Raw genomic sequence first — 24,794 nt, forward strand, 5'->3', positions numbered from 1 at the left:
TAGTTTGGAGTAGCTTCCGTATGAGGAAGGACTAGTAGGCTAGGAGTCCTCAGTGTGGAAAAAAGATGACTAAGGGGAGATAAGATGAGGTCTTTACAGTCACAAGTGTTGTGGAAGGGGTGAATAGGGATCGATTGTTTGCTGTCTCTTCCAGTACCAGAGGAGGCATCAAATGAAGCTGGCAGATGGAAAGTTCAGATAAAAGGTGAAGTTTCAGATGAAACCACGCAGGTAGTTATGCTGAGCAACTCATTGCCACAGTGTGTTGTGGATGCAAGAAGTTCACATGAGTTCAAGGAGAGATCAGCAAGTTCATGAAAGAGAAATCCATTAAGGGTTATTAGATAACTAGACCCTTATCTCTGCTTTGGGAAGTCCCTTCAAACTGTTGGAGAGTGGAAGAGTATTCAGAGAATGTATCATTAAAGGCTGTCTGTAGTCTTAATACTCTTCTGTGGGCGTCTACTTTAGGCCACAGTTGGAGACAGGGTACTGGGCTAAGCAGATCCAGTACAGACATTCTTGCATAATTATGTTTTCTGTGTAACAATGTTTGTGTCACAGCTTTAAATATTTTACATCTGCCTGCAGAGTGTTTCTCTCACTGACAAAATTTGTGTTGTGTAATACACAAAATGTTGTGAGACATTTTATGCTCCCATGGTACTAATAAGCAAGGAAGAGTATATTGAAAAATTCAGGAAAGCAGATTTTTAATGTATGAAATAGATAATATAATCCAAGATGCATCTGCAATCTGCTATTTCAACAGAGAATGAGTTCATCTAATAATTATCTTGTAAAATAGACGTGTCTATATCAAAACACAGCTTTTCCAGCTCTTTTATGACCTGACTTTAAAAAAAAAAAAAGGCCTCCCCACAAAGAGCAGGGGAAATCCAAGACGCTGAAAGGCAAAAAGAGCATATATTCATGAGTTTAAATTTGGGGGATTTCCCTTTGCACTGGACACTGATAGAACGTCAGTCTTTTAAACGTTGCATTATAGTGCAGCTGTGGCAAGAATCCATAAATAATATCTTAAACACCTTCCTTTGAGGTTAATATATTTCTTTGCTTTAAAATTATACCCATTTAAGAGAACAGGTGGAAATATTTTTAGAAAACTTGTCTTCTTTGTTGTTTTCTTGAATGTCTGTACAGCTCATGCTGACACGCTTTTCTCCAGTTTTCTGCTATTTGTGTGCATATTCTCTAAAACATGTCAGACTTGAACGTGTTTGACAGTTTTCCAGATACCAGAAAATATTAGACTGGTAGTTTGTGATGACACAACTTTTCTTTCACACCTTTGCTTATATTTCCAACCAGCATTAACAGCAGCAATGGCCTTCTCACCTAGGAGCAGACCGGCTGCAGGCCGTGTGGAGCCCTGAACAGTCTGAAGTTCTCTGAGGTGAGATTTCTAGCAGAAAAAAAACCAAAAAAACAGATGTGTACTGGCAAACCCTGTATCACATCCGTATATTTATGGGAGGTTCACAAGGGTTTGAGAATGAAGGTCAGTTCAAAACATGCTCCTTGCTGCCACAGGAGCAGCTCTGCCCTTGGGGATGGAGGCATCCGGGTATCCCCCAAATGGCAGGTGGCTACGTGGCCTTGTGTGCAGCGCGCGGAGAGCAGCGTGTAGGAGAGTCGGACGGCCCTGACGCCGCAGCTGAGCTAGGATTTTGTTGGTGAGCCGCGAGCGTTGACCGCATAGGTGCGGACTCCCGCTCCTTTTCACGAGGGAGCCCCAGGACGGACGCCGGTCCTGCGGCCCCAGCAGCGAAAAGCGTTAGAGCTGCCTGGTGCGGGCCCTGGTCACCGCCTGCAGGTAGCTCTTGCAAGAGGTGGACCAGAAGCTTTAATAACTTGTGGGGTAAGTTTATCTATAACGCAGGCGCATTACTGTCACTTTGTCCAAGACCCTGAAGTGCCAGTTCGTTCTCTTTGGTAGTCTGAGGTGCTGAAGCGCGGGGTGGAAACGGGAACGGTGTCCACGCGCCTCCTTCTGCTGTTTCTATATGTGGAAACAGTGTTTTCTTCCCTTTAAGCCATCTGTTCCCCCACACAGAAAGGCGGTATCAGCACGCTAAACCATCCCAGGTCTGGTTAGCCGCCTGGAAGCGGCTTTTGTCCTCATCAACCGCCGCCGCCGCCACCCCTCAGGCTCCGGGGGCGGAGGCGAATGGCCGGGGGCGGGGGAGGGGGGGAGGGAAAAAGCTGAGGGGGGGGGGGGGCGAGACGACCTGCGGCGCCTGCGCAGTAAGGGAGCGCGGGCGGTACCTCGCCGCCCTGCTGCGCGCATGCTCAGCGGGGAGCACACTCGCCGCGGGCGGGAGGGGGAGGAAGAGGGCGCCGGGGCTTGGGCATGCGCAGTCGGCGTGCGCTGGCGGCACCATCGCCGCCGCGGAGCATGACGATGCGCGAGCGGGGTGTTCGGGCGCCTGCGCGGAGCGCGTGACCCGGAAGTGCTCTGCTGGGTCGCCGGTCTGCGGGTAGCGGTGGGGCCCTGCGCGCTGTGAGCCCCTCGGCCGCGCCCGCTCCCCGCCATGTCCCGAGGCTCCAGCGCCGGCTTCGACCGCCACATCACCATCTTCTCGCCTGAGGGCCGCCTCTACCAAGTCGGTGAGTAGCCGGCTCGGGGGCCGCCGCTGCCGCCGAACTGCCCCGTCACGGGCCGGCCGGGCCTGCCCGCGGCGCCGTCGCTGCCTGCGGAGCGGGGGGGCGCGCTGCGGGAGCCAGGGGCAGCCCCAGCCTCGACCGTCCTGGGGTGGTGGGCTGGGAAAGGGGCCCTCGCTTGCAGTAAGAAGAGCCTAGAGCCAAGGTAGGCTCTCTGGTATGCCCCGTGCCGCGGGGGGGGGGACGGCCTGTGGCTTCTCTGTGTTGCATATCCAGTGCTTGAAGGCTGGACTGACAGCTGTCCAAAAGCCGTTTCTTCCCCTGAGGTGTTTTTTTCAGCTTATCTTGATAAACTGATGTGCAGTGTATTTGAAAGCCTGAGAACAACAAAAGCTGTTTGATCAAAGTAGTTACGCTATATAATGCATAGCACAACATATAACACCTGTTTAAAATGGGGCTTGAGCCGTCCCAGCTAGTACCAGCCAGTACAAACCTAGTTTCCAGAGGTAATTCTTGCTCTCTCATGGTATATCAGAATACCATGTTTTCTGTACAGCGTGGCCTATGAGATGCAAGCCGTCATTTAGTATCTTCTGTTTTCTAGGCTTCTGTGAGCCCTCTGCAATTCAGCTGCAGCCAAGTTTTGTGTTCTTCTATAGGTCACTGAATCTCTTCTTTTTACAGTGTACTGGATACTGTAGGAGAGCCTATGGTGCTCTTCCCATGGAATAGTCTTTAACAGCCTAGTGAACCAGCAGTCTGGCGAGACAGTTCATCCAGGATGCTCTTGAAGGATCCTCACCACAGGGCTGGATGAATTGACAGCATCATCCTGATGGTGTTTTTCCCTGGAGCTTAGTGGCTCTTCCTCAATTGCAGTGGCATGTGCATTGCATAGCATGTACATCATTCAGTTCTACAGGAGAGGTGGTTGCTGGGACCAGACTGCATGAATTGTCAGCGATAGCCAACATTTTGTTTTGTATCTGCCTCTAAGTTGTTACCAGAAAAAAGACTAGGTGGAGTAGACTCCGTAAGCAGGCAGTTCAGTCTTGGAATAGTCCCTTCTTCAAGGAGCAGGTGAACTAGGTTCATAGGTAACTATGAACTATAGTTCATAGGTAACTATACACAGGTAATACATAGGGAGAAAGTTACTGTACTAGCTGCCTACACAAAGGTACTTTTTTAGCACCTTTACTGTGTATAAGGGTTGTATGGAACTTACCTAATAAGCCCTATGCATGTAGATAGTAGGGCTAGTGCTTTCTCATGCAGGAGATCAGTAGCTTTGTCATGGAAGAGTCATGGCGTACTTCCCTTGCCATTAAAATATGCTACTTGGTCTCCTTAGCCTTTCTGGCAAGGTGGCTATTGCAGTACAGTTGGGCATGGTTTCTGCATGCTGTAGTAAAGAAGGAAATGAGCTTTGGTTTTCTATCTCCTCAGTATATCCATCAAGTCGTATTCAACCATTAAGCTATGTAACCTCCATATATTTTACCTATGTCTCAGAAGCAAGTATCTGTGTGTGTGTTTGAGAGCATTTGCATGCAGCCTGAGGCTTTGTAACAGGTATTTTGAGTACCTGTCTGCTAGGGGAAGTTAGGGAGAACAACACTTAGATGTGCATAAATTGACTGCAAGCAAATGTGAGCTCAGTCTCCCGGCAGTCACGCTGATAAATTGGCCATTGTGTGTCACACTGATGTGTCTGGTGGCTCGCATCTGGCCACAGCAAGGGCAGAGCGCTCAGGTTTGCTTAAAGTCAAATATCTGATCCTAGCTGTTGTTGTTGTTGTTGTTTTCTTGGTCCCGTACATCCTTGTCCGTGTGCTGAGGACTGATGAAGTGGGTGCTGTCAAGGATGGGCATGGACGGATGTGGAGCTTTAAGGCTGCCCAACTTGGCAGTAGCTGAACAGAGGTTTTCAGTGTAGCTATGTTAGATTGAAGGCACTGCTTTAGATCTGTTTACTGCTTGCAAAGCGAAAGAAACTCATGGGCCTTTTGAAATGCTTTCAAATTAAAAAAGTAATGGTTTTTGCATATGCATTTCTTGTTGCTGTGGTTAGTATCCTTAATAGCATCATTGTTGTCTTACAGTCTATTAATTCCAGTCTTCAAAGTTCATGTTTCTTTTAAGTTAAATTGTCAGGAGGTGAAGAAAATGCTTATGTACAGATTTCCCTCTGTTGTGAAGTGTTGAGGGAGCTGTAAGGGACTGCTGTGGTTAGAAAGAATGTGCACAATACTACTGAAATAGTTATGTGACAGAAAACAGATTTAAATGCCTCTAGTAGTGTATTTACTTGGATGTGTTATACTGGGAAAGCCACTTTTTTGGCTTATCTCCTTGAAACTGATTAGAATCTTTATCATAGATGATAATAGGAACACAATGAGAAGAGACACTATGCAGTTCATTAGGCCTGGTCCTGGTGGTCCTGGTGTACCTAAGTATTTGTGAGCAAAACTAGTTTTTCAAGGGGATCTATTTTTGCTCACTCCCACATGTTGCAGAGCCCTGGCCTGGGGCTTGAAACCCAACCAGTTTGCGGACGGCACTAGCTCATCTCTTCCCAGGTTCTCAGCTTTGCTGCAGGCAAGTGCTGATGCTTCTCGGGAAGGCAAGTGGAAGGGGTGACTCAGGAGTGAAGTTGTGCATCTGGTGTAGAGAAAGGGAGAACACTCTTTATGGCGTATTTATGTGACCAATAAGTGCCCTGAAGTAATAAATACAGTGCTGTAAATAAGTGGTAATCAACCCTTTCACAGCACTGACTCAGCAGATTGAACGTTAGGGTTTTTTTGTTTGTTTGTTTTTACTTCTAGATGATCCCTCTCCTGTTGTATAGTCTCCTCAATAGATTTGAATTCAGCTTTTAAAACTGCTGAGTTTCTTGCTCCCATTATTCTATTTTAGAAGACTATTTTAGCAGTTTGCTCTGATTTTGGTTAGACGTGTTCTAAATTCTGGTCTCATTCACATATAGGTGAAAAAAACTTCATCTGTGTTTAGCTAGTGCTTAAAATTTACCTATTTGTTAACCAGATATTAGAAAGCTCTGAGTGTTTGCCACGTGTTGCCAGATAGAGATTTTTAAAGGACTTGAGAAGAACGCTTTGAGAGGAATTAATCAAAGGAAGCTTATTGCAAAAATCACTTCTAATAAAACTTGATCAGTTACGTTTATCTGAATAATAATGTTTAGAAAGCATGTGTGTAGATTTCATTTTTAAAAGTGAATAAAAACATCAATACAGTGCTAGGACATCAGGTCAGAAAATGTGATTATAAAAGGTTGAAAGCCACCTTCTGTACCTGGCTCATTATTTCAGTTTTCTTACATGCTAAAACAAGCAAACATATTTAATTCCAATCTTATTATAAGTTAGAATTAAAAGTTCAGTTTTTATCTGTATCGGTTGAAATCTACAAAAGAAAATTAATATTTTAAGTACTAATATCACAAGAAGAATGTAAACTCCTGTATTCCTTCTGATTTAAAACAAAATCTGTTGCAGTTGAGCATTCTAACGAGCAAAGAGGCAAATTTATAAGAGACGTGTGAAGGAAGTAGTAACAGTGGTTTTGTGAAGAGAGAACTGCTTAATTCGTATCTGAAGCCTCTGTTGTGCATTGTACTAAAAACCTTTAAAGGTGTAAAGTACAATGCACAGATGCCTTTGTATTAGAAAGGAAATGGAAGGGTCAGTGCTTAATGGGATTTTTGTGTTGGGTGGGTGTCCGAGCTACTTGTATCAGTGTTTTTAACACTGTTTCTGTTAACTTGTGCATATCTTTCTAGAATATGCTTTTAAGGCTATCAACCAGGGCGGACTTACATCAGTAGCTGTTCGTGGGAAAGATTCTGCAGTAATTGTAACACAGAAGAAAGTACCTGTAAGTAGTCTGTTTTTAAGGGGTGCTGGAGGAAAGGGAGAGAAAAGATGGGGGTGAGACCGTGCAACTTTGAAACTGTGTTTATTAACATTGAAATACATAGCTGTTTGAATACCTTATTATTGATTGTTGGTTATTATGATTTTAGCTCCATTTAGTGCTCAGTTGTACCTTTCATCACCCAAGTAATATAGGACTGGCTTTCTCTATAGGTGCTGAAGGGATAAAGCTAAAATATGGGTATGGGCCAGGTTTACTTTGGCATGCATAGTTTGTAAGGGCTGGGTTGTCCAAAGTAATTTTTTTGATTTCTCTTCTTGAATAATTCCTGCTTGCAAAGCATTATGCCAATTGTACAAAGAACAGATTTTCATGAGTATGTCAGCACAGTAGTGGTTTAGTGCTGACAAAGGTTTAAAGCTCTTGTGTTTGGAAGGCGGCATGTAATAAGAGCTCAAGTTCTTGTGTGTCTCTTCTCAGTTTCCTCTGAGGAAAAGGACTTCAGTTTTATTGACCGTTCCTTAGTTATCCGACTCTTCCAAATCTTGAGTTTTATCTTCTTCGTTCTCCTGTTTCTTCCTCTGCATGCCCATAGCAGTAAATCTTAGAGAACCTGAAAGACAATTTGTAACTCTAAGTTGATTCTTTTGGGCTCTTCTGTAGCTATCTGAGCATCCAGAGTCTTTTTTTTTTTTTTTTAAGCTAGTGTTTTCTATTAGAGAATTTCTATTCCCTCTGTAGGACAAGTTATTGGATTCCAACACCGTGACTCATTTATTCAGAATTACTGAAAATATTGGCTGTGTGATGACAGGAATGACAGGTATTTAATTCATGATCTTTTTAAGTGTCCCAAGTGTGTGTGTGTTTTTTTGTTTTTGTTTTTTTTCTTTTTAAATGCAATTTGCCAACTTTGTATCACATAAAACCAAGGACGTGCTCTAGGAGATTTGTTATGCTCTAACTGAATTTAGAGAACTTGTCTAGTTCTGATGTGTTTATTTGAAGACAATTTTGAGTCAGGAGTTTTACTGTTAGCTCTTCTTAAGAATGCAACGTGGTATGTATTCAGTGCAGTTAATGTTCTTTCTTTCTAGCTGACAGCCGATCCCAGGTGCAGAGAGCCCGCTATGAGGCTGCTAACTGGAAGTACAAGTATGGCTATGACATCCCCGTGGATATGCTTTGTAAAAGGATTGCTGATATTTCTCAGGTCTATACACAAAATGCTGAAATGAGGCCGCTTGGTTGCTGTAAGTATAGTGTATAAAATTAATCTTCTCTATTTCTGATCTAAGCTTGCAACTTCAAATATGAGAAATTCTCAGCCATTTTTCAAGTTGTGCAAAATAATGTTGTAACTGAAGGAGTAAGAGGGACTGAGAGCCAAATGAGTATAGTGTTAGAAGTCTTGAACTGAATGAAGCTGTGATTCAACCATTGACTTATTATTTGAATTTAAGTAAATCATTTAACCTCTTTAAAATGTTTGATACTGTTTCACCTTAGTTTTATGGACCTAGTCCATTTGCGTTGCATGCTGATGCTTGTGAATGGAAGATGCATGTTTTACCAGTGTGTGAAGAGTAAAGACCGTTATTAAAACAGATATTTGGAGAGTGAAATTAGGCTTGTGTGGATTTTACGATTTCTTTTTTGACGGAAGTTGTGTGTATAGGCTAAAAATCAGTTTAGTTTGTGCTTTTGACTTAACCTTGATCTGTATGATGTGGGGAAGATGTGCTTAAAAATACTTTACTTATGTACCAGTCTTGCTTTGTAATTGCAAATGCAGCTTAAGTTTAGGTGAAAAGGTAATGAGGAGTTTTCTAGGTATTTCCTGGTTATCTTCATGTTTGGTGGAGCGGGGTTCTGACTTGTACTTTCTCTTACTTTACTCACAGCCAAGTGTATAACTGTACTTTTTAGGCTGTCTGGAAACTTACTGGAAAAAGATTTAATGTTTCCTCAGTGACTCTCTTGCAAAACATTCTGTCTGTTTTTCCTTTTTTGGGAGGTGGGGATTGGGGTTTGTGTATGTGTTTGTTTTGTGTGGGTTTTTTTTCTTTTTTTTTGAAAATTTTCAGGATTGATGAGTCTCTTCTCATAATTGCAGGCCCGAGCACTTCTTAATAAAGAAACAACATTCAGGGTTGCACCACGCTTTCCACGATGGGCCAGTTTTCTTATGCTTGTAACTTTCAGGAATGATTGTTTCCCTTGGCGTTTCCCATGCCTTGATAATGTTGGAAAGCAATTTATAAATAAATATATATGTATATACACATATATATGTGTATGTGTGTGTATATATATATATGTATATATGTGTACATATATGTGTGTGTGTGTATATTTTTTTAACATAGCAATACAAATCGATGCGTCTCCTTTTTTGGAAGAGATTATGGGGAATTTTTTTAACAAATATTGTTCTTGGGTTACTTTTAAGGGGCATACTGAGGTTAGACAACTAAATCTAGAAGTATATTTGAGCATAGATGCACTTCGGTTTTGTGACAAGTTTGAATTATTTAAAATCTGTCCAACTTTAAATCACTCAGCCAAATGGTCTTAAAAGGTTCAGTTTTATGTTCTGAGATTTCTCTTTTCTCTCTTTTTACAGAAAAAAAATATAAATCTGAAATGTGGATCTAATGTAGGGCTTGTCAGGATTACAGTCAAGACATCTAAAATTGATCTCTTAATATTTTCATTAATTTCAACATATTTCTGAAGTTGCTTTCTAGTGAAAGGCATATCTTAATTTAACTATGGTTTACATTTTTTGAATGTCATATAATACACAGGATGTTAAGTGGGGCTAAGTTAACCTTATAACTAAGACTTAAACTTTCGCATTTCCTGACTTTCTGGTTCTCTAAGAATGGCGAAAACTTTTCTATCTTTAGTGAGTAGCCTTGTGTGATGAGCGTGGTAGAAGTCTAGTTTGCACTAAACTGAGTTGCAGACCTGATAACAAGGTGCTCATAAGAAATGGCAGCTTAGAGATAAAGAGGAAGTTGCAGCTCTAGGTAATAGACTGGTTTCCAAAAATGTATCGCTGTGCACACGTATGTTTCATAGGAGAGGAGTCTATTCTATTCTCAAGGTGAGTGAAATTATATAAAAAATTAAAATGACGAATTTTCTCTTCAAGGTATGATTTTGATTGGTATTGATGAAGAACATGGCCCCCAGGTGTACAAGTGTGATCCGGCGGGCTACTATTGTGGATTCAAGGCCACAGCTGCCGGAGTTAAACAGACAGAGTCGACCAGTTTTCTTGAAAAGAAAGTAAAGAAGAAATTTGACTGGACATATGAACAGACAGTAGAGGTAGGACAGCAGAGGGAAATAAAGCTTTGTCAAAGTATTTTTAATGAATATGGTATATGTAGACTTTTGATAGAGAGTGCAGCTAGGCATTTCCTGTTTTCTTGCAGTTCTGTTTTGCTGCCAGAGCAAATACAGCTGTTGGAACTAGAAAATCTTTTGAAGGCATCTGGCGAGTTTTTAGATGGAGCCATCTAATCTGCTTTTTCTGCTTCTGCATTAGCTGAAGTAGACTTCGTAAGCATAACACTCCCATTGTAGCTGGTGGTTGGTTACTGCAGTGCCCGATTCTGGGAATACCAGTATAACTTTAAGTGGCACTTAAAAAAATCTTTGTGCTAGAAAGCATTCCAAACAAGACAGCGTTGGTGCGTATCGGTCAATTTAGTAAATATATCACCAGTTGTCACAGCTGCTGTGAAAACTGTAGTTTAAGGCCCATTATAAAACTGTATCTTATTTATAAAATAGGCCAATGAACTTATTTTATAATTATCTTTTTTCACCTACGCGGTAGAGATTGTATAAACAGTCCTGTTCAGTGGCCCATCAGTTTCTCCTGCCCAGTCTTGTTCTTCATTCATAGTGTTACATTTCTTGCATCACAAGATCAGCGGTTGCAGTGAGGTATACTAACCTAAGCAATTGACCACACTGTAAAATTAAATAGATTGTTGTGTTAAGGTATATGTGAATGCTGTGCAGATTAAGAACTTCAGTTAAATTGCTTCTGAGGTCTGCATTACTGTGAAAGTCGCATTTAAATTGAAGGTTCTTTAGCATCAACTTCTTCACATTGTCCATAAGTTTTAAACATATATCTTTAAGGAAATTGGTATTTATTATCCCTTTATATGTGATTTCTTTAAAAAGAACTTCCTGAGAGATTTAAGCACTCATATCATGTTGAAGAGGAACGTACCATGAATTCAAAATTATCTCGGAGACCCTTTTCTACCCTGGCTAAATAATCCTCAAACTGAATGTGTTTTTCTATCTCTACTTGATTATACTGTACACATCACTTAGTAGAGTGATCAGAGTAGGCGAAACAGTCTCTCCGTATTCTTGTTTTCAATTCATAAAGCTTCAATATTTATGGAGCAAACATTTAATTGAAATCAAGTTCTCTCAGTCAAATCCTGGATATACTTATATAGCTTTTTGTTGTTTTTTGTAAGAATGCTGAAATTGTGAATGTAGATCAGATATTGTGCCTTTAAAAGTATATTCATATAGCGACAGGGAGAAGCAAGTCTGTCAAGCAAAAGCCCCGCTCCCTTCTTTGGTTTTTTTGAAATGTTCGTTCTTTTCCACCTCCCATTGCTGTGTTTTTGTTTGCCTTTATTTTCAAAGGGTTGAGTGCTTTAAGAGGTAGCGCTCCATGGATAAACAATTTTTCACAACTTGGCTTCCATGGAGTCTTCTGATAAGACGTGTTTAGTCTCATTAAAATTTCTGCAAAATCAGTGTATTGCCAACATAGTGAAAAACTTTAGAAAAGTCCTGTCTGGTGTTCAGCGCTTCTTAAAACATTATTGCTGATAGAATTAAGTCCCAGCACGTCAGAATAACTGTTTTGACAAGCATCTGGCTACTTAGCTCTTAGCTTTTCACAAAACTTCTCTTTGTGCACAGTCATCCTTTTAGGAGTGTATCTTCAGCGTTATTATGATTCTGTTGCAGAATTAGGTGTGGGGAAGAGTGCAGGGAACATCTTTTAAAACAAATGGTGATTTTTAGGGTGGGGGAAAAAAGGCAAGTTAAACCACAATTAAATGCAGCATTTAAAAAAGGCTAATGTAATTTTAATTATCAAAAGAAAAGTGAGAGAGGACGCTATGCAAGTGACATACTCTGAATGATTCTAGTTTGTAACGATGAAGTCTGTCTTGTTTTGTTTGCAGCAAACATGTTCCGTCTTTAGGACCAAGGGTTTTTATCTTTTTTTTTTTCCTGCTAAGAAAACGACGTATCTTTTAGTTTTTGTAGATCGGGCTTTTTAGGGAGAGACCTGGAGAGGAACTGTACTCTGTAACAAGAGGAAACTATTTAAAACGTTTCAGCTGAACTTCTGAGATGGAAGGAAGTTATTTAAAATTGGAAAGAAGAGTAGTTGTTGATGCTAGATCTGTACAAAAACAAATAGTTCAGTGCCTTCTGTTTAATGGTGGCTTTTGTCATCTTTCAGACAGCAATAACATGCCTGTCTACTGTACTATCCATTGATTTCAAACCTTCAGAAATAGAAGTTGGTGTAGTTACAGTGGAAAATCCTAAATTCAGGTAAGTGATCAGCATTGCTGAAACTTGGTCCATCTTTCTCTAGTTATGTACAGTTAGTTTTAATTCCTTTTGTAGTGGTAAATTGAGAAAAGGAGGGGAATATCAGAAATCAAATGTTTGGCCCTCTTTTACCCCTAACTATTGAAATGTGTAGGGATGAAATAAACTGATTTTAAAAAAGTCAACACAATTTGGAAATGTTTGGTCTGGTTAGGGGGTGTCCAGTAGAGGAAAGTGTCTTCTTTTTTTTTTTTTTTAAAGGGTATTTTTTTTCATGATTGAACTGTAGTTACAGCCAGTCTAGGTGAGTTTTCATACTTTAAAGAATAAAAGCTTTAATTTGTACCTCTGTTCTGGAGTCCACTCCCAAATCATAGTCATGACAACTAATGCAGTAAGGTCTGTTTTGTATTAGGGTTCACTTGGCTGAAGTGCCTTAACTTTTTTTTTTTCTTTCTCTTTCCCCTCCTCCATCCTTTCCTGTCTAATTGGGATCTTTAAGTGACTCTTACTTGTCTGGTAAATGTAATAGTTTTTAATATTTGCGGTATATAATTACTAGGTTATAGATTTGTACGATTTGAAATAGTACATATAAATACAATTTGACAGGATTGAAAGATACTGGATTTAAAGTCATTGCTGTGATTCAGGAGTGACTGAATTATTTTTTTTCTTTAAGTACGCTCCAGCTACTGCCAGGTTCTCACCAGACATTAAAGCAAGAGACTTGTGATTTCCACCCCCATTATTTGTATTAATCTCTGAGTGCAGGATACTGTGTGTGGCAAGGTTACTTAGTGAGCGGTGAGTAAGAGAGACCTGGAAATCTTCCCGCTGCTGACTATAGGCCACACTAGATACAGTATACTGGACAGCCTTTTCAAAACACAACACATAGCTTCAGAAGTAGGTGTGAAACATAGCAGGAGATTAAGTTTTGGGGACTTTTTGGTTATTGCAGAAGGACCCTCAAACTACTTGTCTTATCTAAAATTTAAGCAAGTCTTGCATGCTTGCATGCTGCAGACTGGAGTTCAGTTAACTCTGCCTTGTTCTTTTTTTTTTTTCCATTCAGTTGTTTCTTTCTTTCTTTTAAAAAAAAGGTCCTTTGCTGCTTTAGGCTAGCTACTTAGTAGGCAGGGATTAAAGACAGTCTTCAGACCTTTGGGTCTTTTAGGTGTAGACTTCTGAGTGGTTCTTAACGTTTTTAAAGTTGATATGGAGGTGATGGGTGGCTTTGCATTTGGTAGTGTGAGGTTTAGGATGACAGAATAGCATAGCTTTTTTGAAAAAGTATGCAAGAGCTGTATGTTAAAGCTGCTCCTTTACCATTGCTGCTCAAGGGAGTAATGCTAACTTTCTGTCAAACTTTATCTGTCAGTCCTTATGTCCTTTTTGGAAAGGATGGGTAATAACCAGAAAGGAAGGCTATGAAAATCTGCATCCCCATTGGAGTGATCTTACTAATTATGATATCCGTTCTTCTCACCAGTCCCAGCCTGCAAATATGTTACTCATGAGGAACAACCTGTTCTTCTTCTACCTTTGTTACCTCTTTCTCCCTAGTGCTTTTGATTCTTCCTTTCTTTTTCAAAAAGATTTGGACTGTTGGCCCATGGCCTGGCAGCAGTGCTTTAAAGGGCTGAAAGATGCATTGTATAAAAACTTATTACACTAGGTTGAAATATTGGCGTTTAAGGGGAAGAATCATCAAAGCTATTTAAGATTTCTTTTTGTTCTTTTAGGATCCTTACAGAAGCAGAGATTGATGTGCATCTTGTAGCTCTGGCAGAGAGAGACTAATTAGCTTTCCCATTCCCGTTGTCTGTGCTTCTGGCCAGGATATTTGGTGAAAAGAAAACACTTATTGATGGCTCTAGATTATGGGTTGAAAACAGTATGTTCACTATATGATGTATTTTGCTCTGTACAAATAAAACAGAGATTTTTGAAATAACTTGGTGTCTCCTTTTAATATTACTTTTTTTTTTTTTAAACTTTCAGTGCTACAAATTTGTTATTCAAGGTGCTTGGTGACTTTGAATATTCTGTGATGATCGCTTGCCTTTTAGTTGTATTTTAAAAAAAATGTTATACTTGGTTTCAACTACATGACTCTTAGTGTAAAGTTCTATATCACATATGTGGTATGTGTGTTTTAAGATGATTCTTACATTTCCAGATGTTCACTTTTTGCCCCAGCGTTGAAAAGCTTATAACTTTTTTTTTACATATGGGGAAATAAAGAAGATCTTAATTTGCTCGGGTTTGAATGAGGATGTAGGACAGAAGTTGAAGGGGGGGAAAAAAAATTGAGCTGTGATTTCCAGCTTGTTCCTCTAGCCTTCAGACTGATTTTTCTTTTTTTCCCCTTCAGATATTGAATTTAATAGACATCATCTGCTACAATTAAGTGGTTCTAAAACTAACCCTTTTATTTAGGGGAACAGATGCTATAAGCAGTGCACTTTGGGATTTTGGTTGTTTATCACCTACCTGCTTCGAGGCCTTGAGCAGTACTAAAAATATTGTTGGGGCAGGAGAGAGCCAACAGGCAAAGTCCATCAGCAAGAATGTCTTTGGGAAGCTATTCTCCTTGCCCTGAGATTCAGAGATTCCACATGAGAAACAAAAATAAGTTGGCAAAAGCTTGAGTCAAGGTGGAGAAAACTGCATTTCTGTCCTGCTGTAATTGAAGAGGTTTCTGCCTCAGCAGCGAAAATGGAGGTAGGAAGGTTCTCATGTAATAACTGATTTGAGGAGGTTTTTATTCACATGTCTTTTTTATGCCTCTAAAGTACTGTGAACTGTTGACTTTACAATACCTATTGAATTTCTAGTAGTGCTTCCGAATGTCATGTGTCCGTGTCAGATACTGTAGTATAGATGAGTATGATGAAGCCATACTTTCTTCTGGTTTTGAGTTGGTTATCTGAAGGTTCTGTTTTTGTGCAACAATGTCAGAACAAAAATTGATAACACGTTTGTAAAGGTCTGAGTCTTTCCAAATGACAGCTGAGTTTCTGAAACATCCTAGGATCTCCGTTTCTAATGCTCCATTTGTACAACAACCTGGAACCTTGATTATCCTTAAGTCATCGTTCACTTTGCCATAAAACGTGATCCACTGATAGTTTGTTCTTGAACAGCTTAAATTAATTATGTATTAAAAACTTCAGTTATGAGTCCTTAAAGAAAACAAAATTTTTTGACAGACAAAAATCCGGGAGATCTATTACTAGAGCAAGTTTGCATAGAGTATAGTATTAAGACTCCCTGAAATACCTTTAGTTCTAAATTTTGAAGCTTGTCTGTGACTGTATAACTCGATTGGTTTTTCTGAGAGCAATGAGTGTTCATTCACACCTGCTCCTGCATGCATCATATCCACCTTGGTGTTTGGAGATGATGAAATAAGTTGTCCACGATCTAGTATATTAATTGGGAATATTCCTTTTTTTTTTTAATACGCAAAGTTAAAATTGCAGCAACTGAAATGCTATTTTGAATAAATGAAAATTCATAGCTTTTTTCATATTAACGATGAGGATTTTTCTTTTTCAGTCAGTGCTTTCTAGCACTTAAGGTAAGAAGGGAGAGCTGATGGAGATACCTGACCTAATGAGAAAATGCCGTCTATTATGGATACCTATGCATCACGTTCCTTGAGCCATGGAGCGGATATCACAAGCAACTGAACTGCATTAGACATGACTAATGTTGAGCTGTACATGGTATCACCTGCTGTCCCCAAACTGGCACGTGCAGAGCAGCTTGAGTATGTGTGGTATGATCCCAACAACTCTGGCTTAGGCAGAGAGTATCAAGAATAGTATTAGACTTGAGCTGACTCCATATATTTGTGGGGTTTTTTGAGCCAAGGCTGAAAATCCTGGTAGACGTTCATGCAGTACGGATGCACTTGAACAGTTAAGCAGGAGTAGGGTCAAGTCTTATTTAATCTGTTAGACCCAGCTCAGCGTCAGCTGTACTGAACTTGGACTGGCTCTGCACAGCCTTATAATTGTGTCAGTGTTATAGTTGCCCATGCTCTCAGTTTTGGGTATAGAATGTAAGGAAATGAATGCTAGATACATCCAATCAGCTGAGGTGAATGAGGATTTGTGAGCTTGGACTCTGCTCTGTGAAAAGCATCTGGATTGCTTTTTGAGCCTGTGAAGGGGCCCCAGGAGCAGTAGAGGCACGTTTTGGCAGAAAGAGGAAGCTTAATGGGGAATCATAAAGCTTTGTATCATAAATCATCTGTGGATCATCAGGAGTTGTTTGTGTATTCATCCTGGAAACAAAAGATACTAAAGCAGGCAGCGGCAAACCTTTTTAGGATTTCAGATACTTCTTAAATGCAACATCTTGTACTGATTCAGTTTGTAATGCACAACATTAGGCCTTATCTTCTCACTTTAAAGCCTTTAGTGATGACGCTTTCCAAGTATAGAGCTCTATACTGCAGAGCTTGGGAAAACATGTGGAGGGAACGTGCGTGTGTGTGTGTGTGTGTCTATAAACAGTGTTTTTAATGACATGAAATAATATATTGCATCCCCTTTCCTTTCTGTGCCTTTCTCAAAGAAGTACCAAAGAGTAAATGTTTTGGTTCAGTGCACATCATGTCAAGTAAGATGAAAGAATCAGAACAATAGCTTGCTGACATCTGAAGAAAAAAGTTAATTTTCTATTCTTACCTAACGCAGAAGCAAAACCTCCTGTTTTGAGTTCTCCAAAACAGCAGGCTTGTTGGCTGATGAAATTGGGCTTTGTGAAGCATATTCAGTGAGAGTACTCATGCTTTCTTTTAGAAAAACACCCTATGCTGTCAGAGGTATTAACGGTAGGGGAGTTGCTTTTCATTTTGTAATCAGTTATTTTCCAGAGAGGAAGTTCTTAAATTGTCGTGGTTTGTTCCAGCTGGGAGTAACAGTTTGTTTTGTACTCTTGTTTTGCTGTGACCCAAACTATTTGAAAACAATGCAAGACATCCTGTAGTTCAGGATCCCTTGGAACAGTGAACTTCAGTCTCTCGTGCCCACATTAAAACGATTGTCACATGCTTCCATTTCAGGCTGCTTGTGCCGGGCTGTTTAAAGAAAACAGTGTCTAGACTTTTTTTCCCCCAATCCTCACACTTAAAAAACAAAAAACACTCTACTGCATTTGTGTAGATAAATTTGCATCTCTTAAATGATTGTCAACATGTTTGTAAATAGTAGCAAATGCTGCTGTTCAAACTTTTATTAGCATAGTAATTTTTGTCTAGGAGTAGTTATCGTATCTGTGTCGACATGGTAGCATAGAATTTTCATAGGTGATGGTAAATATGGGCAATCCAATGTATTTGATTGCAAACCTGGTGAATAAATGGACCCAGTATGTCACTAAGTCAAAATCCTGCTAATTGTGTTTGGCAGAAATGACTGATCTAAAATGAACTGTGTGCTTCTGTTTTGCCGAAGTATTTTTCTTCCAGAAGCTGCTAGCTGTAGTTGAGTTTTCAGTCATTGTTGATTCACTAGAAGTACTTGCTATGTAACATATTGTGTCCTGGTTGATGAAATGTGTGTGCTTCTGGAGTAAAGTTTTCTAGCTGAGGCTGTAGCAGTATAGCATGCACTGCAAATTGAGACATACAGGTCAAGTTGTAAAATTTTTGTTAGCAAGCTATTCTTGTTTCCTTTGCCCTGCCATGCCTCCCAGAAACGGACTTCTGTGACATCTGCTGACATAGGCACTTGTGAACATAAGGTGTGTAATCCTTTATAGGATTCCTTAGCAAATAAAGGAACCCTTCCTTTTCCAAGCTACAGAGTTAAACTTGGTAATTGAGAATTGAAATCATCTTAAACGCTAAAGCAGCTTGTCGCTCACACACTTGTCACAGGTTGAGGAATTCTTTGGATATTTGAGGTTTCTGTGACAAATATTGCATGAACATGCATGAAGATCTCTTCTGAAAATATTTATGATGATGCTCCAGCATTTGTCTAACTGTAATTCCTTGCTGTCTTTTAGCAGCCTTTTCCTATTTATAGAACTGACAGGTATAGGACTGGCCATTATTTAACTTTTTATAAAGAAGGAATTGTAATCCTGCAGGTGAAACGAGATGTTCTGACTTGTTGTGAGTCTGACACTTCACTGAAAATCAATAGGATATGTTAGCACGTAATATGATTGTTAGTATTTAATGCAAAATTGATGTTCTGGAATCTGCACACTTAGGATACTTCTATAAAGCGCTCAGCCACCCTAAACTAGTTATTGTCTCCGAATGCTTAGTCACCGTCCGCAGTGAGTCATCACTAATGAGTGACATGCATTTACGCCATTCAGGTATCTGTGGCAAATATGTTTAAGGTTCAAATATGACTATTAGTGGGGAGATGCACTGAAACAAGCTTGGGTGCAACTTGATGTTGTATCCAATCCAGAGTAGCAGAGGGCTGCTTGCTGGGGGAACCAGCCATGTTCCCCCTCCTTCCTAACATCTGAGCTAATGACTGTGCAGCTACAGGGTGAGTTGGTTAAGCCAGGCAGTCTGAAGGAAAGGGGTTTTTGTTTTTGCTTTTGGGTTTTTTTGGAGGTGGTACAAGGAGACTGGATTTAGCTTTTCCATCATACGTGGCCCCTTCTTTTTGCTGGCTCTGGTGCTTGTCAATCTCTCTAATCATTTCGATCACTAACAGCCTCTTTGTTTGTTTGTTTTGTTCTGTTTTTAAATCTGTTTTCTGCTGTTTTAGTGAGTTAAATTGGCCCGCTTAGGTTTCCAGCAAACACCAGGGCTACTGCAAGGGAAGGAGTGAGATTGCGTAATCAGGAGTGGGAACTCCTTTCAGTGACAAATCAACTTGCTGTGGTGTTTGCAGCTACGCTTGCCCTCCTTCCTGCTTTGATCCCAGCTACGTGGCTTCCCTCTTTCAGCACTGGCGCTCATTTAAATCTGTAGCGAGCTGTCCAGTTTACGAAATTGATGGAAAAATTCATTTTGTTTGGTTTGATTCTCTGCTGGATTACTGACCTGAATCAACTCACTGTAGGATGAGGTTAGTAGTAGTGCTGGAGTAAGGGAGGGGTGAGGAAAATGATTGCAATCACGGTCTCTGATTGCAAGCTGCTGTGGAAACTACAGCCTGCATCACCATAGGAGGGCGAGAAGAAGAGTATCCATAGCTGATTGTCCCCTTAACAACTCTGACTTAAGCTATATGATGATACCTGGCCTACTGATGTGGCATTTGCATCTGCCGGCAGGTGATGCAAACCTTAATTTGAGCAGCATCAAAACTACCCCTTCAATACCCTTTGAATGGGCAGGTTCTAGTCTGAAGAAGGTTTGTTTGGGGATGGTGCTGTTTCAGCAGCTCCTCCCCAGTCCCTCTGCTCCTTGTTTGTTCCTGTTCCTAAACGTTGTGCAGCCCAGCAATATTGAGGGCTGCTCAGATAAGCTAATTTGGAAACAGGTCTGTGTTAGAAATAATCCATCCCCACAAGTTGCATTAACTATCTGGAAACTAGTTTAACCTTGACTGTGGTCCTGCAATAGTTGTACCTAGCAGTACATGGTCCTGCAATAGTTGCACAGGGGGCAGTGCAGGGACAGGAACCATATGCAGGGGCCAGTTACACTAGCAGTGCATCTGATAAGGGTGGTAGTGAAATTCCTCCCTTGTTAGCAAATATTTTTCTTTGGGGAAAGAGGGGATATTAACTCTCTGAATCCAGTGAAAGATTCCAGAAAGGAGACTAACTAAAGAGTGATGTGCCGTGCTGGGAAAGGGGTCTCTGAGATCAGTGCAACCTTGGGGCATGTAGGAAGATGCAACATCTAACAGGGTGTCAAGAAAACCTACAGCAAGTTGGATGCAAAGGGGACAGAGGTTTTGGATGGGATTTTATCACAAGTGGAATGAACAAAGCTTTTCATTCCCTTCTTTCCACCTGTGTGGAGGTTTAGTTTCAAGCCTGTTGTCAGAAGGGACAGGGAGAGGAAGAAGCATTTTGCGATGATGGCCAGGGAGACTGCCTGACTTGCAGCAAGGTGGTAGGGAGTGTGCCTGAACCCTCAGTCTCTGGAGGACTTCTCAGCCTGCAGTTCCAGGTTGCTCTGCTGTGTGGTTGTCTGCACATATGAAATGTGTGAAATGTTTGTTGAATGTTTGTTAGAAAGCGTGTGACACTATCCCCTGTTCTTATCTCTAGAAGTTTCCATTAGCAACCTCTCTTATCTAGTAACAAGCCAAGTAAATATGGAATAGAATAGTGTAAAATTAGCTCTGCAACTGCAAAAATAGTTACATCCCCTGTGTGACAACCATACCCATGGGGGAGATCTTTTTTTTTTTTTTATTTTTTTGTTTACTACTTAGAGTACTCTGCGCTGACACCTACATCTTTTTCCCATGCAGGAAACAGACCTGTTGCTACCTACGCAGTGCTTGTGTAGGTAACTTACTGGGGACAGCTGCTTAATGTGCAGCAGCGGTCCATAAATCAAAGGCAAGAGGTACAGAAGTGGGCTGCAAAATAAGGCGAGGAGGCGGTGGTGGTGGTGGTGAACGTTCTGATATCCAGCTGACAGTTCTGATGGTCTGAAAAAGGGCAAAGGGTGGTCCAGGAAAGAAAGATGACAAAAATAAGTCGCAATACAAGAAGTCTGTAATATGACAAATAAGTAGCAAATTGCCTACTGTCTCCCGATTTAAAGTGGGGATTTAGTTATCAAAATGGATAAAATGGATACTCCTTATGCTTTCGGATGTTGGGCTATAGGCAAATGAAAGCACGTGTAATGCATTTAGCAGGAGGAAGATTCAGAAACTGCTGTTGGTTTAAAAGCAAATATTTTCAAAGTGATGTTACAACCCTTATCTGAGTTGTAGGTAATAATGGGTGTGTGATGCTTTTCCACTTGGGTAGCAATTCAGAGCATGTGTAATCACAGTCCCTGAACACTTGTGCCTTATAACAAGAATGGACGTGTATGGATGGATACGTGCTGTAATCCAGATCTGCTGGGAGTGTGGGGCTGCCAGCAGAGCTGGCAATGCCAAATGCGCTGTAAGAGCAGAGCTGGCAAATGGGCTTGTGTTTCGGCTTCCAGGCTCAGGTTATTTCATCAGGCTTTTAGCGTGCGCAGCCGAGGGCGCAGTTCCACGGCGCCTTGAACAGCTCTCACTCGGGACTGTCCCCTTTTGCTGGCTGTGGGGCCCCACACCATCCCCTGTGCCACCAATGGCACATGCGTGATCACAAGCCAACCTACCTCAGGGAGTTAATCTAGGCCAGTACCTGCCCCTTCTTTACTGTAGAATTAATTTTTGACTGGCTCAGCTCTTTGAACCTGCTCACCACACAGTTGCACAAGCTCCGGTGCCTGCAGAGGGGGAGGATAAGAGCTTGTGGAAACAGGGAGGGTAGAACCCAGCTTAGCGCGGGCAGGTGTTTTATCCTGTCAGGATGTGAAGAGCACGCCCCTTGGTGTGGATATGCCAAGTGTAACATAGTGCGGGTTGCCGTGGTTATGTTGTGTTGATGTTTTAAATCGTCTTAAGATGGATAGTTGCCTAGGAGAATAAATAATTGCTCTTTGCCGACTTCACGCACACCGCTCGCTTGTGGCGCTCTCCAGCGCTAGAAGCGCAGTCCTCCAGGTTGCGGCACTGTGAATGAAGGAAGATATCAGCAAACGGGGCCCAAGTACAAAGTGTGTGAAACTGTTTACGTGTGTACTTGTTTCAGTTTTCTATAAAGCTGATGATTGTAAGGACTAGATTTAAGAGCTGGAATGACTCCCTGGAGTCCCCTTGCTCGTGAAAGGCTGGGGAGCGAGTACTCTCTGTACTCCTAACAAAAATCATGGAGCTGCTGTGACAGGTTAGCTGTGGCTGGTATGTTCTTGCCTACTCTACTGTGACAGTCTATCCCTGGTTTGCTTTCTGAAGATCTGTAAAATAAAGCAAAATCTTAATCTACATCCCTGCTAAGAGAGAGGCATTGAACACAACTGAGCATTTGTGATAGCTATGGGGGAAAAAAAATGCATACATAGTTTGGCATACCCATTAACTGTAGAGCTGGGAAAGAAAACAGCTTTGTCCTCAGCAAGCAAGGTCATCTGAGGATAGCCTATCTAAAAAAGCAGCCAGCCTAATGCTGTTGGTGTTCTTGCTAGCCTTGTACCATTGGCTGTGGAACAGGATGCAGAACAGCAATTTAAATATAGTTGCAGCAGAACCTGCTCAGCTTGTTTCAGCTGGATCTGTGCTTTCACATTTTGGTAAAAATATCCCTGCGTTGCTCATGCGGTAAAGTTTCACCAATGATAGCAGCATGGTGGGACAAATCTTCACCAGACTTTGAGTACTGTCAGCTAACTGGGCTCAAGGCAATTCTGCCAGGCATGGTGCTCCACTGCCTTACTGCCGCAGCTCTGCAGAGAGAAGTATTTTCACCCTTCTTTCTTTCTTTCCTCTTCATCATCATAAGTTATGACTAGTCCAAATGTTTTCAGTACACTTGGCAAGCCATCTGCACAAACTGATAAACTTCTATAAACTGCTCTTGTTTTCAGGTATCTTTAAGTCTGGATCGCAGACTTTTTTTTTTCTTTTTTGATCTGAGAGAGTAGGGAGCAGTGTTCTACCTCTGACACAAAAGTCACGAATCCTGTAGGAAGGAAGGAAGTTATAAAATACCAGGATAAAGGTGGTTTGGAATTTGTCGAATCACTGCTTGTCCTCGTCCTGTCCCCTCGAAATTAATTTTTAACTGCATATAGTTACTCATCTACTGAACTATTAACGGCAGAAGAGATTCAAGGCAGCCACGCGTATGCCCACCCTGAAAGCAGCACCAAAGCCTGTGCGTATTTTTGGGCCACACCTATTGCAAAGGCAGAACTCCACCCTGAAGGGAATTCCCACACCTGCTAATTGCACAGCAGCATTAACACTGAATATTGAACAACCTTAGTACACAAACACTAAACATGAAACAACCGCAGTGCTGGGGCCTTTTATTCTTGTGCAACTCGGCCAAACTGTATCTGCTCAGTGCAAAAAGATAGCAGGGCCTTTGCTGCTAGGGCAAGGTTTATTTTTGTGACAAATAGCAAATAATGGCTTTTCCTCCAATAAGACTGGACCAGTCTGGTCTACGCTGCTCTTGTCTGTTGTGGTTAGATGGACAGTGACATCTTTTCAGATAGGGATGTAGGTCAAACCTAATTGTGCTTTAAATATTGCAATGCAGGTAGCAACTTCAGAGCAAAATTCACACCTAAGTTAACCGCTCCATTTAAAAGGAGTGCTTAAATTTTGGGTTTAATCTTGTCAACAAGCTTTATAAAGAGGCCTGACTAGGAACAAATTCGGATGAGTTAGAACGGGAGCGTGCGAGTGGGGCAAAGTGTTGTGGGCTCCGCGAGGACGGTGCGTGCTACGCGGGGCCACTGCGTGCCGCTCCGGAGGGGGCTCTGCTCCCTCTTCCCTCCCCAGAGCTGGGGCAGAGAGGGGGCACGCAGGCACGTGCGTAGGGCGCCCTGCCTTCCCTGCCGGCACGCTGCCGTGCCGAGTCACGGAGCAGGAGGGAGCTGAGCTGGCTGGACCAAAAGTAAATGAGCTAGGAGAAGGTCTCTGGTCAGCGCTGTGCGTGCATCTGTCGGCTTAGAGTGTGCAGCATGTTTTGCACAGGCCTGCTGGGTTATCGTTGCAGGCTGCCCGAGCTGCAGGACCTGTCACAGCTTTGGCTAGAGTTGGAGTTATTGGCTCAGCAAGAGCAAAGGTATCAAAAACCCCTCCTGGTTTCCCTGTTTCCAGACTTCTCCTCCATTCAAAAGTACCTTGTATAAAGACAGTGTCTCAGTCTGGGAAATCCCTGTCTTGCACAGTTTCCTTCCTCTTTTCTGCTTCCTAAAACGCAGTGCCTTTGTCATTGCACAACCATACAATATCCTGTGAGGAACAAGTGGAGAGACCACAGCCAGGATCCCAGCTAGACCGAGTGCTCGGTACCGCTCCATTCATGAAAGAATTTCTGCAAACTCACGCTCTTGGGAGGTCTTTTTTGTGCGATGAAGAATGAGGGATCCTCCTTTCTCCCGGACCATCTGGTCAAGGGAATAGAGGCGGCCTTGAGGCACAGATAGCTTTTAGGAACCACAAACTTTCTAACTTTTTTCAGCCAAAATGTTCCTAGTTTTAAGCAGATAAGGAGCGAGGGAAAACTGTCTCAAGTACTGTGTAAGTTAGGAAGAAAGATGCTGCAGAACCAGCATTAAGAGAGCTTTAAACTTAAGCAGGAATATATTTTTCACAAAAGAATCTTGTGAAAATCCCTTCAAATCCCCAATGCCTGATTATATTATCTGGTAAATTAGGGGCTGCTGATAGATCAGGCTACAAGTCTTGGTTCTCCTCCTCTCACTGGCACCAATAAGATGTGGACCAGGTATTAGCATAGTCTCTGTGAAGTGGTTTGCTGCGGTGAAGTGCGGTTGGCTCCTCTTCTGGAGGTCAGCGGTTATTTACTGCCTGCTGAAGGGAAGCTGCTTTTGCCACAGTGCTGATTGCCTTCCTCTTGAAATCCCCGGCATGGAAGCTGAGTAAGCTGAAAACAGTGAA

At 41.7% G+C, this 24,794-nt stretch overlaps 1 protein-coding gene across 1 annotated transcript; it reads left to right on the plus strand.

Annotated features, from left to right (window-relative positions):
* The first annotated feature begins 2,295 nt into the window (after positions 1-2,295).
* Positions 2,296-14,116, plus strand: PSMA6 (proteasome 20S subunit alpha 6). The gene is made up of 7 exons (XM_068946452.1): positions 2,296-2,631; positions 6,440-6,534; positions 7,276-7,357; positions 7,632-7,787; positions 9,695-9,873; positions 12,062-12,156; positions 13,905-14,116. The coding sequence occupies exons 1-7, from the start codon at positions 2,556-2,558 to the stop codon at positions 13,960-13,962; spliced, it is 741 nt and encodes a 246-aa protein (XP_068802553.1). The 5' UTR covers positions 2,296-2,555; the 3' UTR covers positions 13,963-14,116.
* Positions 14,117-24,794: the final 10,678 nt, after the last annotated feature.

This window comes from Struthio camelus, chromosome 5 (assembly GCF_040807025.1).
Source record: "Struthio camelus isolate bStrCam1 chromosome 5, bStrCam1.hap1, whole genome shotgun sequence".
NCBI classification, from domain to species: domain Eukaryota; kingdom Metazoa; phylum Chordata; class Aves; order Struthioniformes; family Struthionidae; genus Struthio; species Struthio camelus.